Source organism: Ranitomeya imitator, chromosome 6 (genome assembly GCF_032444005.1).
Source record: "Ranitomeya imitator isolate aRanImi1 chromosome 6, aRanImi1.pri, whole genome shotgun sequence".
NCBI lineage: Eukaryota > Metazoa > Chordata > Amphibia > Anura > Dendrobatidae > Ranitomeya > Ranitomeya imitator.
Window position 1 is genome coordinate 309,509,321 of NC_091287.1, and position 16,828 is coordinate 309,526,148.

The 16,828-nt window shown below is 41.4% G+C and overlaps 1 protein-coding gene across 2 annotated transcripts in view; it reads right to left on the reverse strand.

The window, feature by feature from the left end:
• Positions 1-14,696: 14,696 nt before the first annotated feature.
• The window catches only part of RIPK1 (receptor interacting serine/threonine kinase 1), a 95,855-nt gene continuing 93,723 nt past the window's right edge, over positions 14,697-16,828 (reverse strand). Inside the window, exon 12 of one of the 2 annotated variants that reach the window (XM_069730739.1) lies at positions 14,697-15,809. In XM_069730739.1, coding sequence (XP_069586840.1) covers positions 15,508-15,809 — 302 coding nt within the window. In that variant the 3' untranslated portion in view covers positions 14,697-15,507. The remainder of the gene's footprint in view (positions 15,810-16,828) is intronic. The other variant, XM_069730738.1, reaches the window with a different exon arrangement.

The window sequence follows — 16,828 nt, forward strand, 5'->3', positions numbered from 1 at the left end:
TTTAACAATATTAGGGGGGAAAGGGGCTACATATCAGTACTCTGTAAGTCAGAGCAATGTGCCACATGGTAGCTGGCACTGTAACCAGGCGCTCCAAGAGTTTAGAGATGAAGGGGAGATTGGAAACCGGTCTGTAGTTGTTTTTGCAGGATGGGTCGAGGGCGGGTTTCTTTATTAATGGAGTAATGATAGAGTGTTTGAAGGAGGAGGGGAAAATGCCAGGAGAGGGACAGATTAAAGATTGTAGCTAGGTGAGTTGTGACAACTTGAGAGAGAGACTGGAGGAGATGTGAGGGAATGGGGTCGGTAGTGCATGTAGTCGGACAAGAAGAAGAGAGAAGTCTGGAGACTTCTTCTTCTGTGATGGGATCGAATGTGGAGAGTGAGCCAGGGGAAATGCAGGGAGAGATGGGAGTTGCTGCGCTTGGTGTCTGGGAGCGGATTTCCTGACGGATGTTATCTATTTTCTCTATAAAGTGTTAGGCCAGGTTATCAGCACAAATGTCTGTGATAGGAGCTTGTGCTTTTGGCCTGAGGAGGTAGTGAAAGGTGTCAAAAAGTTTCTTGGGATTGTTGGATAGTGTGGAGATCAGAGTAGTGAAGTAGGTCTGTTTGGCGAGGTGAAGGGCAGAGTTATAGGTTTTTAACATAAATTTGAAGTGTATGAAGTCTTCTGGTGTGCGAGTTTTCCTCCATAAGCGTTCAGCACTCCTAGAGCATCGCTGGAGAAATCAGGTTTGCAATGTGAGCCAGGGCTGTTTTACTCTGTACTTGGAGGTTCTGAGGGTGAGGGGAACTACTTGGTCCAGGGTGCTTCTAAGAGTGTCATTGTAGTGATTTACAGCCAGATCAGGACAGGAAAAAGAGGAGAATGGGGACAATGATGAGTGTAGAGAGTCTGAAAGTGTGTGAGGGTTGATAGCGTGTAGATTTCTGAATGTCTGGTAGGTAGGAGGGTGCTGGGGTGGGAGAGGAATTGTGAGTGTGAAGGAGAGAATGTTGTGGTCAGAGAGGGGAAGCGGTGAGTTATCTAGGTAGGAGATTGAACAGAGCCAGACGAAGACCAGGTCAAGGGTGTTACCGTCTTTGTGTGTTTCAGAGGTTGAGAGCTGTGAGAGGCCTAGAGAAGTGGTTAGTGAAAGAAGCTGGGATGTAGGAGTGAGGCTGTTAATGGGGATGTTGAAGTCTCCCAGGATAAGGGTTGGGAGTTCTGAGGACATGAAGTGCGACAGCCAGGCAGAGAAACGGTCCAGGAAGTGGGTGGGTGAGCCTGGGGGCCGGTATATGACCGCTACTCTGAGGGAGAGAGGACGAAAGAGCCTGATGGTGTGAACCTCAAAAGAAGGGAATGAGAGTGATGGAGCTGGGGGGATGACCTGGAAAGTGCATTGTGGGGACAAGAGTATATCGACTCCACCACCATGTCTGCTTGTGGGTCTTGGGGAATGTGAGAATTGTAAGCTACCATGGGAAATGGCAGCAGGAGAGACAGTGTCGGAATTGTGAATCCAGGTTTCTGTGAGGGCCAACAGATTAAGAGAGTTTTTCAGAAAGTAATTGTGTAGGAAGGGAAGCTTGTTACATACAGACCGTGGATTCCAAAGGGCACAATTAAAAGGAGATAAAGGAGTGCAATTAATATTAGTAAGATTATTAAGGTTTTGATGTGAGATAGGGTAGGGGTTGAGGTTGGGGGATGATGGACTAGGGTTGGGGAAGATGTCCCCTGAAATCAGTAGGAGTAGGAAGATAAAGAGCAAGTAGTTTTTGGAATTGACCATAACATGTTACCCACTTTTATTACACACCTCATTGGCGAGGGAGTGGTTTTGATAACTATGATCGAAGTGTAAGTAGTTATGGTGCCCTGGCTCCGTGCGCCCCTGGTGCAGTCATGTAATTGTGCGGTGATCTGTACTTAGTGTGGAACTGTGTCCTCACCTGTTCTTTATATTATATTTAATAAATATGGATTATATTCTATTATTATGTGTGGACTGTATGGTCGTTTTTTTAATCCTCTCCTTTTTGCTCCTTGTTAATTAGTGAGTGACCTGTCCGTACGCTTTATCCTATATTGATATCAGTGGATAATGATCTCTTCTACCTTTATCAATTGATTTCATAGTTGGTAGGTATGCTGATTGATGTTGTGATCTTGTTTATTTATTGAATCTAGGCAGGAGCTGCGCACTTCTTGGTGGTCTTTTGTGCAATTCTCGGTGTCTGTGGACCTGGACCCTGACCAATATGCAGGGAATGTAAACAATGTAAACATTTTATATAAACTTATTTAATCTTTAACCCTATAATGACCTAGCGATTTTTCATTTTCATTTCTTCCTTATTTCAAAAGCTTTTTTTTATTTAGTTACGTCCTCATGATCGTAAAAGGGCTTGTTTTTTTTGCAGGACAAGTTGTACTTTTGAACAACATTCATTTTATCATGGCATATACTGGAAAACAGGAAAAAATTCCAAGTGCGTTGAAATTGCAAAAAAAGTGCAATTTTGCAATTATTTTAGTTTTTTTATTTACCATGTTCACTGTATGGTAAAACTGGCACTAGGACTCCCCAGGTCAATACAAGTACACAGAAACCAAATATGGTCTGCTTATGTTGCCTTTTTCCAAGACTCCAATTTTTCACGATCTGGGGCTGGAAGAGGGCTTATTTTTTTGCGTCATGAGCTGCCATTTTTATTGATACCATTTTGAAATAGATACTATGTTTTGATCAGCCATTATTCCATTTTATACTTGAAGCTGTGAGCCGGAGTTCACTGGAGTATTGTAATGACAGTCATGGGGGTCTTCTGCAGACCCCAGGTTGTCATGACAACCCATCGGTGTCCCACAATCACGTGACGGGGCGCTGGTGGGTGGGATGTATGAAGCGCTTCCTGTCGGTGCGTGTTAAATCCCGCTGTCAGTGGTTGACAGTTTTGAACACCAGTCTTAATACAATGCTCCAAATTGATTAAAAGGCACATGTTTCCTAATGAATTCAGAGTAATGAATTCAGAGCATTTTTTCAGTGGCGTGCGCCTCGCCAGAAATTTTACTCCAGTCAGAAACTGACATTCAGGGACTGGAATAACATTTCTGGTATAAGAAACGCACCACTCTGCATAAATATGATGGGCAGGTGTAGCCACACTTCATCCTGCCCAGGCTCCATACCAGCTCTGCCTATTTTAGCAGAACTGCTTAAAACTGGTGTAAAAACGTCAAAACTAATAACTTCATTTTGCACAAATGTTTTACTACTAATCAAAGTGTTTCATGCCAGTTTTGTGACGTAAAGACTGTGGTTTTTTATTTCTTGCGCAATTTCTTTTGAGAGGGCGGCATTAGGGGACGCATCACCACTGCCTCCAATCGTCAGGGCAATTACACAAATGACTGACGGAGGCTGCTTCCACTACTAGACTGGTTACTTAGAAAGTCACAGTGAGCGTATTGTATATACACCACCGATTTCAGTGCATCAGACTGTTTTTTCCTGATTGCGGAACAGCTTTAAAGTGATACTTCCCATTGTAAGCTATGTGGACATGTCAGCAGTGCCAGAGTTTCATACTGTTATATATTTCTCACTTCCCCAGTTATAGTTAGAGATGAGCGAAATGTTCAGAAAACGATCGCCATCTCAAAATCGGCACAAACGTTGCACATTCGGATTTGTGTTCAGTTTCACAAGCATTTTTTACTCAAAGTCAGCAAAATTCGGTCACAGTTTGGTAAATCGCATTTCCACTAATGCTTTTATTACTTTGGCTAGGACAGTGGTGCCGTATAATGAGCGGGGTGGGGGTGGGGTGCGTGTTTGATGAGAGGAGGCGGTGTGGAGAGGTTAGAGAAGTAGTGCGCTTTTTTTTCCCACTTAACTTTATGAGTGTTGATTCTGGCAGCCAATCCAGGCTCAGACACAATCCACATTATGACACAAGGTCTTCTGTGATTGGTTACCAAAGTTACATGTCTTTGGCCATATAAAAAGCAGACATCTTGTTTTGCTGGCTCCATTTTCTCAGTGTGTCAGCACAGAGAGGCCACTCCTGCTGCAAGTGAACTTGTCAGTTAGCTAGATAGGATCCTGTCCTGTGTGAAATCGATCTTCCAGCATCTAACTAGATGCAAAAGCTGTGTGACAGTCTGAGGAGGCCCCATTTGCTAATCCAAATAGTTTGTGATAAAACTGTGTTTCAGTGAGAAATCAGGAGGCCAGATTTCCACTTAAAAATCATTAGGCCTGTTATTAGGGTTCAGCGAGGAGGCCTAATTAGCTAATCCAAATTCTTTGTGATAAAACTGTGTTTCAGAGACAAATCAGAAGGCCAGATTTCCACTTAGAAATCATTAGTGGAGGATAGGATTAAACCAAAGTAGAAGGGAATTATCACACACTCAAACCTTAGTAACTGTTCCAGACAAATCCACCAAATGCCTTCTCCAATAACAACCACCAACAACCTCCAGCCATGCAGTATAACCTAACTTTGACAATGAGTGCTAGCCAGGACCCAGTTTATATATTAGATGAGAGTGGCTAACAATGCATAGCTGAGCCTTAACGCAGGAAAGTTTCCATGAGCTCTCAACTGAGATTAACCCCTTGTGAGGCAGTGAGGGGAATCATATACGAGGGCAGGTATGTGTTCCCCGGGATGCATACGTTGTTATATTGTGAAGGAACAAATTATGAAAGATTCTCCATTTTGTGCTTTGACTCCATTTTGTTTTTGGTTAAAGATAAATTCTGTTATTTACTTAGGTAGAAGGTTACAGCTGCTATGAAATAACTGTCCTGTTTCTCACGAAGATAATATTTTGTTATTCAGCTAGTCTATGGTTCATAATTGGTATAAAGACCTTGTGTATTCTAACTCAAGTGAGCCAGATAAGAGACTCGTGGGGGTATCGCTATACAAGACTGAGGCATCTGTTAATATGTTTTTCTATGCCAAAAAGACATGACCATATCTGTAGTTCCCATTTTTCCTGTATCCTCATGGGTTAAGTTTTTCCTGTATTCTTATAGGTTAAGAATTGTGAACGTGTTCTTATGCTGATTGGTTGAAGTATAATCTATATGACTATGAAAACTCGTACACAATAAACGGGGCCCAGAGATCTGCTCGATCCCCCACACAGAGGCACGAGTCTCCGTCTGGTCATTTTCAGTTGCCGGCAACGCCCTGTAGATTAATCTGGAAATCACTGAGTCAACCGTGAAGGATCACTTTAGATCCTCCCTCAACAATATTAAACCCGCTGGAGCGTCTTGTGTTAACAGCAAATGCCTGTGAATAACAAGGCAAAATAAAAGTAATTGTGGATTTGGTCAAAGTAGTTGACCCAGTTACAGTTTTAGGAAAACCCGACCTGGGCTTATATTTTTAGAGGGATTTACAGGTTTGGAAGTGGGGCGAATCCCTCTCTCCACTCCAGGTTTTGAGAGTGGCTCTATGTCCACGATTTCCATTTAATCTTTCAGTATTGTCTTGGGTGTGTCAGTTTTAATTTTCCAAGCTGCAGAGCAGAAGTCTCTGTGCAACCCGAGCCTGTGGGAAGCCAACACAGAGCCAGGGACTTCAAAGCGGCTGACGCCCTGAGGAGTTACAGCAGTGCCAGGTTGTAACACGGACTGTTTTTGGGAAAAAGAACTGGAGGATATTGGTTTCTGTTTATGTGAGTTCTGGAAATATAGACATTTTATGATGAACTTTCTGTGGTCCCTGCCTATCTGTCGCACTGTGTAAACTCCCCTGGGCTACACCCTGCACTGCTAAAAGAAATTTCCACCATGAAGAAGTGCTTCTAATCTGCAGGAGTAGGAGAAATCAGATGCTGCAGTCTCCTGGCTCCTCTGTCGTGGTAAGCTCGTGACTAGTGATGAGCGAGTATACTCGTTGCTCAGATTTTCCCGAGCACGCTCAGGTGACCTCCGAGTATTTGTTATTGCTTGGAGATATAATTTTCATCGCCTCAGTTGCATGATTTACGGCTTCCAGATAAGCTGAATACATGTGGGAATTCCCTAATAAACAGGCATTACTCACATGTATTCAGCATATCTGGAAGCCGTAAATCATGCATCTGAGGCGATGAAAACTATATCTCCGAGCAATAACAAATACTCGGGAGGTCACCGGAGCGTGCTCGGAAAACCCAAGCAACGAGTACACTCGCTCATCACTATTCGTGACATCTAGACTTCCAACCCCGGGAAAGTCAAGGCGTCATGGCAAAAACATTAGCTGCAGCAGTAGCGTAAGTGGCATAAGCAATTTCTGTAAGTCATGTTACACTTTTTTTGTAGACCAGCCCGTGCACCAGTAGAACAAAGTACAAGTCTGACACGTTGTGAACGATTGGAGAAGACAGTGCAGGATTATCTTGAACTCAATATAAATGCGATTAAAGGGAATTTGGACTCCTTTGCATTTTGGTCTTCAAAAATGGAAGAGTGGCCTAAGCTCACCTTGGAGGTGTTGTCATGCTCGGCAGTCAGTGTTCACTCAAAACGCGTCTTCAGCACTGCTGGTGGTGTCCCAACGGATAAGCATTCCCGGTTGTCCCTGAAAGTGTAGACTGCCTAACTTTCAAAGATCTCCAATGACTTTTGCACCCTAGTCACACACTGGGCTGACTAGGCGATGGTGTAGTTTTTAGTGTCATGCATTGATCTCGCATTATTGTAGTCTGTGCCACCTTTGTCGTGGCTTCCTGCCTGCTGTTGCTACTACTGATTATGTTACAAACATTTATTTGAAATGTGGAGAATCTAAGTTGGGTCTCATTCATGTGTGTTGCCTTTAGAAGTAGGGCTTCCAGACAGGCAGGCCTGCACTTACTTTCACTCAACTACCTGTGTTTGCAGTAAATTTTGTATTTGCAGTAAATACTGTATTTTCCACACTATGATATGCACCGGACTATAAGACACATCTAGGTTTTGTTAGAGGAAAATACAAAAAAAATTTGAGGCAAAAATGTGGTCATGATGCACGGTTATGGTGGGAGGGGGTGGTATCTACTGTTGACACTGCTATAGCACTAATATCCCCCATTATGGTATATATGTCTCCAATCCAGGTATACATGGCACTTTCATCCCCATCCTGATATATATGGCCCCCATCAGAAAAACATAAAAAAAAACAAAAAAAACATTTTACTTACCTTCCCTGCGCTCCCTCGCAGCGTCCTGTTCTGATGCCAGCAGTGGATTTCAGCTTGGAAGCAGTGCATGGCAGTCACATGATGCTCTGCTTACAAAAGGAGGAAATCTGCCGGAATACTCACAGGTCCCCATGCCTGGGACTATGGGCATGTGGAGCAGTGAATATACATCTTCTTTAATAGCAGGCACACTATTATCCCCAGCCATCAGCTTCCTGCAGGTGCTGGGCATCACATTTGCCCATTACTAAAGAGAATGAATATTCACTGTTCTCCACTCCCATGGGTGTGGGGAGTTATGAATATTCATTCTCTAATAGAGGGCACACGTGATAGCCCAGCTGCTGCAGGAGCTGGCGGCTGCAGTTACCAATGTGCCTCTACTAAATAAACATGAATATTCACTGCCCCGCACAACCATAGTCCTTCTCAACTCAGCACCAAGAGGTGGGAGGGATTATGGGCATGGGGAGCATTGAATATTCATTTCAGCAGGCATAGAGGTTAGACACAGCAGCCGGCTCCTGCCTCCCCCACCACCCCTCCACAGCAGGTACATCCAGACTATAACATGCAACCCCATTTTCCTCCAAAAATATTGTGACCAAGAGTCAACAAGGTTTTTGAATTTATAAATACTTTAAGGGGTGCAGTTTTTAAAATGGAGTCTTGTTTGTGGGTTTTCAGGCATATAAGCCCCTCACAGTCACTTTTAAAAGTCAAGTGGTTCCTAAGACTATATTTTGTAAATTAATTGAATAAATGAGAAATTGCTGCTAAACTATTACCCTGTTAACATCCCAATGGGGAAAAAATGTCTTTTAGAAAATAATGCTGATGAATAGCAGGCGCAATCTATATCTCTGATGCTCTTGATGAGCACAGAATTTATGCCTCCTGAGGAACTTGCATCATGGGAGGGAAACACGTCGAGGCTGAACTGATCTATCTAAGCTAAGTTTAATTCTCTTGGCTCTTTTATATGCTATATGCTGACCTGCTTTGAGTATGGTGTAATAGGTACATACACTACAGATATTAATAAGACCATCTCAAGAAAGGTTGAATGAATATGTTTAAACTTAGTTTCATCTCCTTGGTATATTATATTTGATCTGCTTTGGGCATGGTGCAATATGCAATTGATTACAGGCACTGCTTATATTGCCCCTGGAGATTACTCTAATTGCCTTATTATCTGGGCTGGGTTTAATAATAGGTTTTTATAACCTCAGACCTGCTTTATGGGCAAAGTGTAATATATATAACTGGACATCAATTTTAGTGCTCTATATAGATATATATAGAAAAAATAGGAACACCATCCAATACTACCTCAATGGTGTGCAAAGCTCTCCCAACCAGCAGTCCAAAAAGCCTCCAGTCATAGTATCAGAAAAAGAAAAGCAGCACAAAAAAATATTACAAAAGGTGGACTTTATTGCCTGAGCGGCGTGGCGACGTTTTTTCCTTATGGTATATCGGTGTTGGACCCTTGACTGTCAATTGTAGCCTGATTCTCAAGGGTCCAAATTTTTTCCATCCTATCACGAATGATGAGTTTAGAATCCAACATTTTTTGACATGTGATTCAGATTTTGTTATCTACTTATTACAATGTCCTTGCTCCTTATGGTATGTCGGTGAGACTACGTGTGATTTTAAAACTAGAATCAACCAACACCGACATACCATAAGGAAAAAACGGATGGACCTACCTGTCTCCAAACATTTCGTGGAAAAATCTCACACAGAGGGAGTTGCGCTTTCGAATTATAGATATGATAACTACTCAAAGGAGAGGGGGAGATCGTGTGCGGTTGCTTAAGAGGAGAGAATTGGAGTGGATAAAGAGATTACGGTAAATACTCTAAAACCGCATGGCCTTAATGTAGACTTCAAACTTAGTCAAGTTACATGATATGCAATTTGGTCTTTGTCCTTTCTCATGTTATATGATCTTATGTATTTTATATAGAAATAGGGAATAATTTTTTCCTTTTTCTTTTTCCAGGTGTCCCATTCTTTGAATCGCATGTTGTTAAAAAAAACTTTTTTTGCTAAAAAATCTCTTGCCTAGGAAGTGACCGATTCTCTCTGCTTTATATATTTTTTTCTAAGTTTATTTAATCTTAATGGCCTGCACATCTCCTGATTCTTTTTGTCTCTTGTTCTATATGTTGAAAGCAAATAAATATGAAATACAAACATGAAAGAATAATAAACTTTTGATATCGGGAGCAATTATAATTCTGTGTCTGTCTTCTGTTAATGGGTTTGACATGTTTTAGCCATGGATATGGGTCGTACTATGTCATTAGTGGATTAGAGTTATGTGTGTGGGGGGGGGGGGGATGCCACCTCCAAATGTCTCTGTTTCCATATGGAGGTATGGGATGCCCCATTTAATTGGGGAGGGTATCCCGGACCTCATGACTTCTATGGGCTTATGCCCTGGACCTTTAAATCCTGCTTTTGGCACATCTGAGTTCATCCCAAATGCAATATGAAGTTTTCCTTCAGTGCTCTCCGGTGTTATTCTCCCCGGCTTCTTAGCTCAATTAGAACAGGCTGATGTGGATTGGGCATATTTTGATTCATTTTTATTATTATTTGTTTAATATGGAGACTCGGCACTTCAAATGGCAATTTTTCCCTTAAACAAGATGGCGCCGCGGTCTTCCTGGTGGTTCTGCGCAGGTGCGAGTCTTTGCATTGTGGGTATGTTGATGTCACAGACATGCGCAGTGAGTGCGCTAGGACGCCGGAGACCGGGGCATGCATGATAACAACGCTGTATATGCAAGTCTGCTGTAATCATGATTTTTGGGATTGGGGCACCTGGATTTTATAACTACTAATTGCTCATTGAGCAAATTTTAAGATTAATTACACTATGCGCAATGTAATGTATTCACTGGTAATGAATTTAATAAGAATAATAAGAATCACATTAATACACTACTCTATGGAGCGTTGGTATATATATTTGATCGGTATTTCTGAAATTGAATATAATGAGTGTTGTAATTGGATGTTTTTTGTATAAAGGGTTGTCTCACTCATATGTTCACTGCTTGAAAAAGGATTCTTGTATCCGAAACGTCGCCACGCCGCTCAGGCAATAAAGTCCACTTTTTGTACTATTTTTTTGTGCTGCTTTTCTTTTTCTGGTACTATATATATATAATTTTTGATTGGGGGTGTAGGTGGTTCAGTGGGCATAGATCCTGGGAGTTTATGCATTATTGAGCCCCTCTCTGGGCACCATTTTTTAACACAAAAATTCTCTATTAAAAAGACATGTTTGGATATGAAAAGGGGTTATCATTGAACAGTTCCATTTAGTTTTATTGTGGGACTAGGGTCCCTCTGTTTACCTCACCTTCATTTATTTATCTTTACTTCGTGGAGCGGGGGTGCCAATTTGCGTTTGAATCTAGGGTGCCAACCTCCATAGCCAGGAAGGGACTCTGCAAATAGGGATTGTGGAGGGAAATATTTTTCCACTTCCCTACTTTCCATCTGTTCTTATTTCCTCTTGGTTAATAAAATAAATTGTTATATACAAGGAATGTTTATTATTTTTGTGGTTTTGTTGGATTCGTTACCATGCTGTGACCATTTTGTTTGCGGGCAGCACGGTGGCTCAGTGGTTAGCACTGCAGCCTTGCAGCTCTGGAGTCATAGGTTCAAACCCCACCAAGGACAACATCTGCAAAGAGTTTGTATGTTCTCTCCGTGTTTGCATGGGTTTTCTCCAGTTTCCTCCCACATTCCAAAGACATACGTGTTACAGAACCCCCCAGCACCAAGAATGTTATGCAGTATATATTATGTATAATAGGTTCCATGTGAAATGCATCAGTCCACAGGCTGCGCCCCTGGACAAGATATTCTCTTTCTGACCTCCCCCACCTTTGTAATTCCCACAGTAGATATTGGCAGGCTCCGGCCCCCTGCGGCTATTGTAATGTAGGTCTGGCCTGCTGTGTTCCTATTGGCCTGTCCTGTGTATCTGTGTTATATATTCTGTGTGCTGTAAATAAAGGTTGTTCTTAGACTGGAAATAAGTGGAGAAGCAGTCAGCTTTTATATGCTCTCACGTAAACAAGGAATTCCAGCCAGCTTCCTTCATTCAGAATCTACATTAAAAGCAGAGTGGACCTCCTGAAACACGGGGTGGTACTGAAAGAGGTACCCCAGCTTAGTAGACCCCATTACAATACTGATTGGGAATTTAGATTGTGAGCCCCAACGGGGACAGCGACGATAATGTGTGCAACCTGTAAAGCGCTGCAGAATATGTTAGCGCTATATTATTTTGTTGCCACTATTCTGATAATTGGGTACGGTAGTACTTTTTTGCTTCACCCTACCCTGTTTTCCGGGACTGCTCAGTTTACTGGTAATAGCAGGCATTTGGATTGTTTTGGGCCAGTATAGCCCATCTGGTGTTGGTTGTTGTTGCCTGTGACCAAATGAAGTATATTTGTCATGTGTTTGAGCAGGGATTTCTAGGGTCATTAGGGTGAGCCGCCGAGGAGCGGGGGCGCCACTTGCGTTCAAATAGGGTGCCAACCTCCGCTGGTAGGCAGGGTTTCGGCAGGGGCTACTAGGGATATTAGGCCTACACAATACATGGTGTTTTACAGGTCCGCTTTTTATAGCTGCCTGTTTTTTTGTCTTTGCACTTTTGATGGTTTTTAACCTAGTCTAATAAAGTTTAATTTTTTATCTTCAGGTTTTCACATAGATTATTACAAAATTGGGGAATCTCTTGGATATAAGGATATGTAATACAATTCAGTGTACACTGTGGAGGAATGTTTGTGTGCTAAAAGAATAATTCTGCTTTTATGCACCCCTAAATACATCACCTACTGAAATGTTAGATGCATTGAGAAATGGTATGAAGATGACTCAAAAAAGTACCAACACTATGCATGAAACAGTGCCCCTATGGGCTCATACACACCTGCGAGAAACTCGGATGAGTCTCACACGTCAATATCCGGCACTGCACCTGGCACTCAGGGGCGGAACGTGCGGTTGCATGTATTCCTATGCGGCCGCACGCTCCGCTTCTGAGTGCTAGCAGCAGTGCCGGGTTTTAACATACGAGATTCATTCGAGTTTCAGGCAGGTGAACATGAGCCCTATGACTGAAAGAGCCAGGCTGCCAGGGTGAATAAAGTTACTTTGCCCGTGGCAATGGGGCCCTGTATGAAGTGACCATAAAGTGTCAGAACGCTATTAATCTACAGATTATCCCCATATGTGCAGGTTAATAGTGTTATTTTACATGCCAGGTTCCCTTTAACCCCATAGTGACAGAGCCAATTTGGTACTTAATGACCAAGCCAATTTTTACAATTCTGACCACTGTCACTTTATGAGGTTATAGCTCTGGAACGCTTCAACGTACCCCACTGATTCCGAGACTTTTTTTCGTGACATATTGTACTTCATGTTAGTGGTAAAATTTCTTCAATCTGACTTGCGTTTCTTTATGAAAAAACGGAAACATCGCAAAAATTTAGCAAATTTTCAAACTTAATTTTTGTACCCTTAAATCAGAGTGGTGTCACAAAAAATAGTTAATCAATAACATTTCCCACATCTCTACTTTACATCAGCACAATTTTGGAAACTATTTTTTTTTGTTAGAGCGTTATGCGGTTTCTCATTTTTCCAACTAAATTTACAAAACTATTTTTTTCCAGGACTACCTCACATTTGAAGTGAGTTTTGGGTATTTTCTGTTATATTCACCCCCCAAAGTGACACCATTCTAAAAACTGCACCCCTCAAGGTACGCATAACCACATTCAAGAAGTTTATTAACCCTTCAGGTGCTTCATGAGAACTAAAGAAATGTGGAAGGAAAAAATGAACATTTTTCTTTTTTTTTTTTTTTATTTACAAAAAATTTACTTTTCAAGAAGTTTATTAACCCTTCAGGTGCTTCATGAGAACTAAAATGTGGAAGGAAAAAAATGAACATTTTTTTTTTTATTTACAAAAAATTTACTTGGAACCAATTTTTTTTTATTTTCACAAGGGTATCAGGAGAAACTGGACCACAAAATTTGTTGTGCAATTTCTCCTGAGTATGCTGATACCCCATATGTGGGGGAAAGCCACTGTTTAGGCGCATGGCCGGGCTCAGAAGGGAGGGAGCACAGGTTAACTTTTTGAATGAAAAATTGGCTGGAGACCCCCTGATGTACTTAAACAGTGGAACCCCCCAATTCTCACTTCAACCCTATACCCAACACACCCCTAACACATCCCTAGTCCCAACCCTAAAAGTAATCCCAACCATAACCCCAACCCTAGCGCTAGCTTTAGCCCAACCCTAACCCTAGCTTTGGCCCAACTCTATCCCTAATGGAAAAATGGAAATAAATATATTTTTTTATTTTATTATTTTTCCCTAACTAAGGGGGTGATAAAGGGGAGTTCTGTTTACTTTTTTTTTTGATCACTGTGACGGGGTCTATCACAGTGATCAAAATGAACCAATAGGAAAACTTCCCTATTGTTGCCAGGTGCCGGCCAGCAGATCTCGGCAGGCGCACTGCGCATGTGCCCGGCGTTTCCTTCCTGGAAGAGGATGCTGGCAGCCCGGAGGAATTCACGGGGGGTTGCAGGGACATCGGAAGTACCGGGGGATTGGGGGACCCCATTTCTCTCTCCTTTGATGTGCGATCACATCAGAGGAGAGAGAAATTAAGTTTTTGCGATCGCTGGTATTCCGTAATTAAGGCAATTGCAACACTGGGGTTGGTAAAAATCAACCCGAATCATGTTCTCTGGGGTTTCAGTTACCCCCGGTAGCTGAGACCCCAGAGAAATTCTGACTCTGGGGGGGGCGCTAAACGTTTATTTCTCAGAGCTGTTAAAAAGCAGCGCTGAGGCATAAGTACCCTTAAATGCTGCCGTTAAAAGGCGTATTGGCAGTCTTTAAGGGGTTAAAGTGCAATTGCACTTTCACCAGACTTTACATCATAGACATATGAAAAGTTTTGATTCGTGGAATCCTAAAAATGCTTCTGATCCTCAAAATAATGGGGCAGAAGAGCTTAGCTTAAGGACTGCTCTTCTTGCTTTAGACGTTTCCATATTTCATAGCACCTGAAATTAAGGGCCCAGTCAGACGGCCCTATAACACGGACGGCGATCACACCGCAATGCACGGACTGGCTGGCAGCTCTGCTGAACTGAGCGTGACAGCATGTATTTCTATGCAGCTGTCACACTCAGGTCAGGAGACCAGCTGTTCAGTCCGTGCATTGCGATATGATTGTCGCTTGTGTTATAGGGCCGTCTAAGTGGGCACTAAAATTCACAAACACAACAAACAAAATACAACAAATGTAAAAATTAAAAATGAATGCATAACTAAATATGTTTTAAGAGATATCACAAGAGAGTGAATTTCTAACAATCTGACATGCCCGATGCTCTCCTGTAATACATTTTCCTTTAAGACTGATAAAGATAACATTTCATACTTCTTTTTTACTTCCCATTCAAACAGTAACATGTAGTCCCGAAGTATAATGCATAAACTTGACTAATACATTGACCAGTGTTACCAACACGCAGTGAAAATGATAGGAGCATATACATAACGGCAAGGACAGAATATATAATTAAAAAACTACACAAGCAAGAAATGGCAAACGATTATTGTACTATAGAAGCTGAAAGCATAAAATATACAAATCTATTTTCCTTGTTACCTTTACTTTTTGTACAAATTCATTTTTATTAAATCTATAAAACCTGTGTATTGATTTATTTTGTGGACACAGGGTTCACTCTTTACGTCATTATTTCTATAAAAAGTAGCATATACATAACATGTCCACAGACAATTAACATCTTTACTTGCCAATAGCATTGATGTGTTTTTGTTTTTTTTTTAAGATGAGGTTGAATGAAGATCATAATACTCTTATTTATTATCAATGCTGACTTTCCTGGGTCTGTAGATTAAAACCAGTTTAAAATCATGTCAAGAAGTGGAAGGAGCAAGGGTCCATATATAAGGGTCCGTATATTAACCCAGGTCCAGTTATAAATTTTTTTTTTTTTTAATGGAAATCATCTTCATCAGCAGCAAAATTGTCTTCTAGGTTAGACACTAGAAACAGTCTAATCAGATGAATGAATGTAAACTTCCTGCAATAGCTACACACAAAAAAGTCATCACAGGATGACATCGGATTTTGGCCTCTTCTGTACAGTCAGCACTTTGGCACTTCTCCGATTATAGGGTGGAAAGCGCTCGAGGATCCAGGTGATGTTTAACCATTTGTTGTTTTATTTTGGTTTAACATGATTAATTGATTGAGTAGATCCGTATCTTTAAGTTCACAGAGTGCAGAGGCCACCTTTCCAACTGTTATATTTTTCGACCCCTCTTTCATTTGCCATTTATACAACATCTGATAAACTTTTTCCTTCAACCCATCACGTTCCCAGTCATGATCAATTTCTTCAATTTCTGGCTGACGTAATCCAACTTTGCGCGCAAACTCTTTCCACTTCCGAGCTAAATTGTCCCTTAATAGTTGCATCTGGCTGTCATTTAATAAAGAAGTGCTCCCTGAAATGCAGAAATACAGAGAAAAATAACTAAATTAATGATAAGTGTCATCTGCTTTAGACAAAAACGGATTTGCCATTACCTCAGCTAAATACATTTATGTCATGGGCTTTATGCTCGTTAAACTATTAGATTTATTAAACTAACCAATTAACATACAGGCAGAAGGAACTTCCTCGAGCATTCCCAACTAATCGCCAGGTGTAAGAGAACCTGTACAGCCATTTTCCAATGTTTAACTGTCTCTGTTCTCATAAGACAACCATTCTAATTATTATGCTTTGCATTATCTGCTTGGAGGCATTGACACCCTAAGAGTATTCGGGATAACCCCCCTAAATCACTAGCTTTTTCTGATGGCCATTTTTTTTAACTTAATTCTTATTCACCCATTCCATATAAAATATCCTTAATCCAAGATTATACAATTTCAGGCTTTAAAGTGCACCTATAACTTCTGTGCAGCCACGGCGCTTTATAGACATCAGCATCTAGATAAAACGAGTGTGATATGCTAATTAAATGTATTTAGGAATTTACTTATAAATGACATTTCTTTCAGTCATATATATATATATTTTTTTCTATTCTTGGAGCACCCCTTAAAGAGTCCTGTGTATTCCACGTAACCGCTTCATACTACTGTGGGCTTCAAAGGAGAACAGCAGTTATGCAATAGAGTGAAAATACTACAGTATCTGAGATTATAGGGGTTGCCCACTACCTAGATAATCACTTTTAAAATGAAAAAGTCCTAGTCTCCTTTGCAAAATAAACATAATAGATATTCACCTCCTGCATCGGCACGACATTGTTATGCCACGTGAGTGCCTGCGCTCTCACTTCTTCAGTTTGTCCAACATTGGTCCAAGAGAATGGCCGCTGATTGGCTGCAGGTCTCACGTGACAAAACACGCTGCAGTGATGTCGGCACCAAGCCAGGGGGCTTATGCTATTTTTATTTTACAAGGTGGACTCTTTAAAGGGATTGTCCCTTTTCAATTAAATTTTTCCCGAGT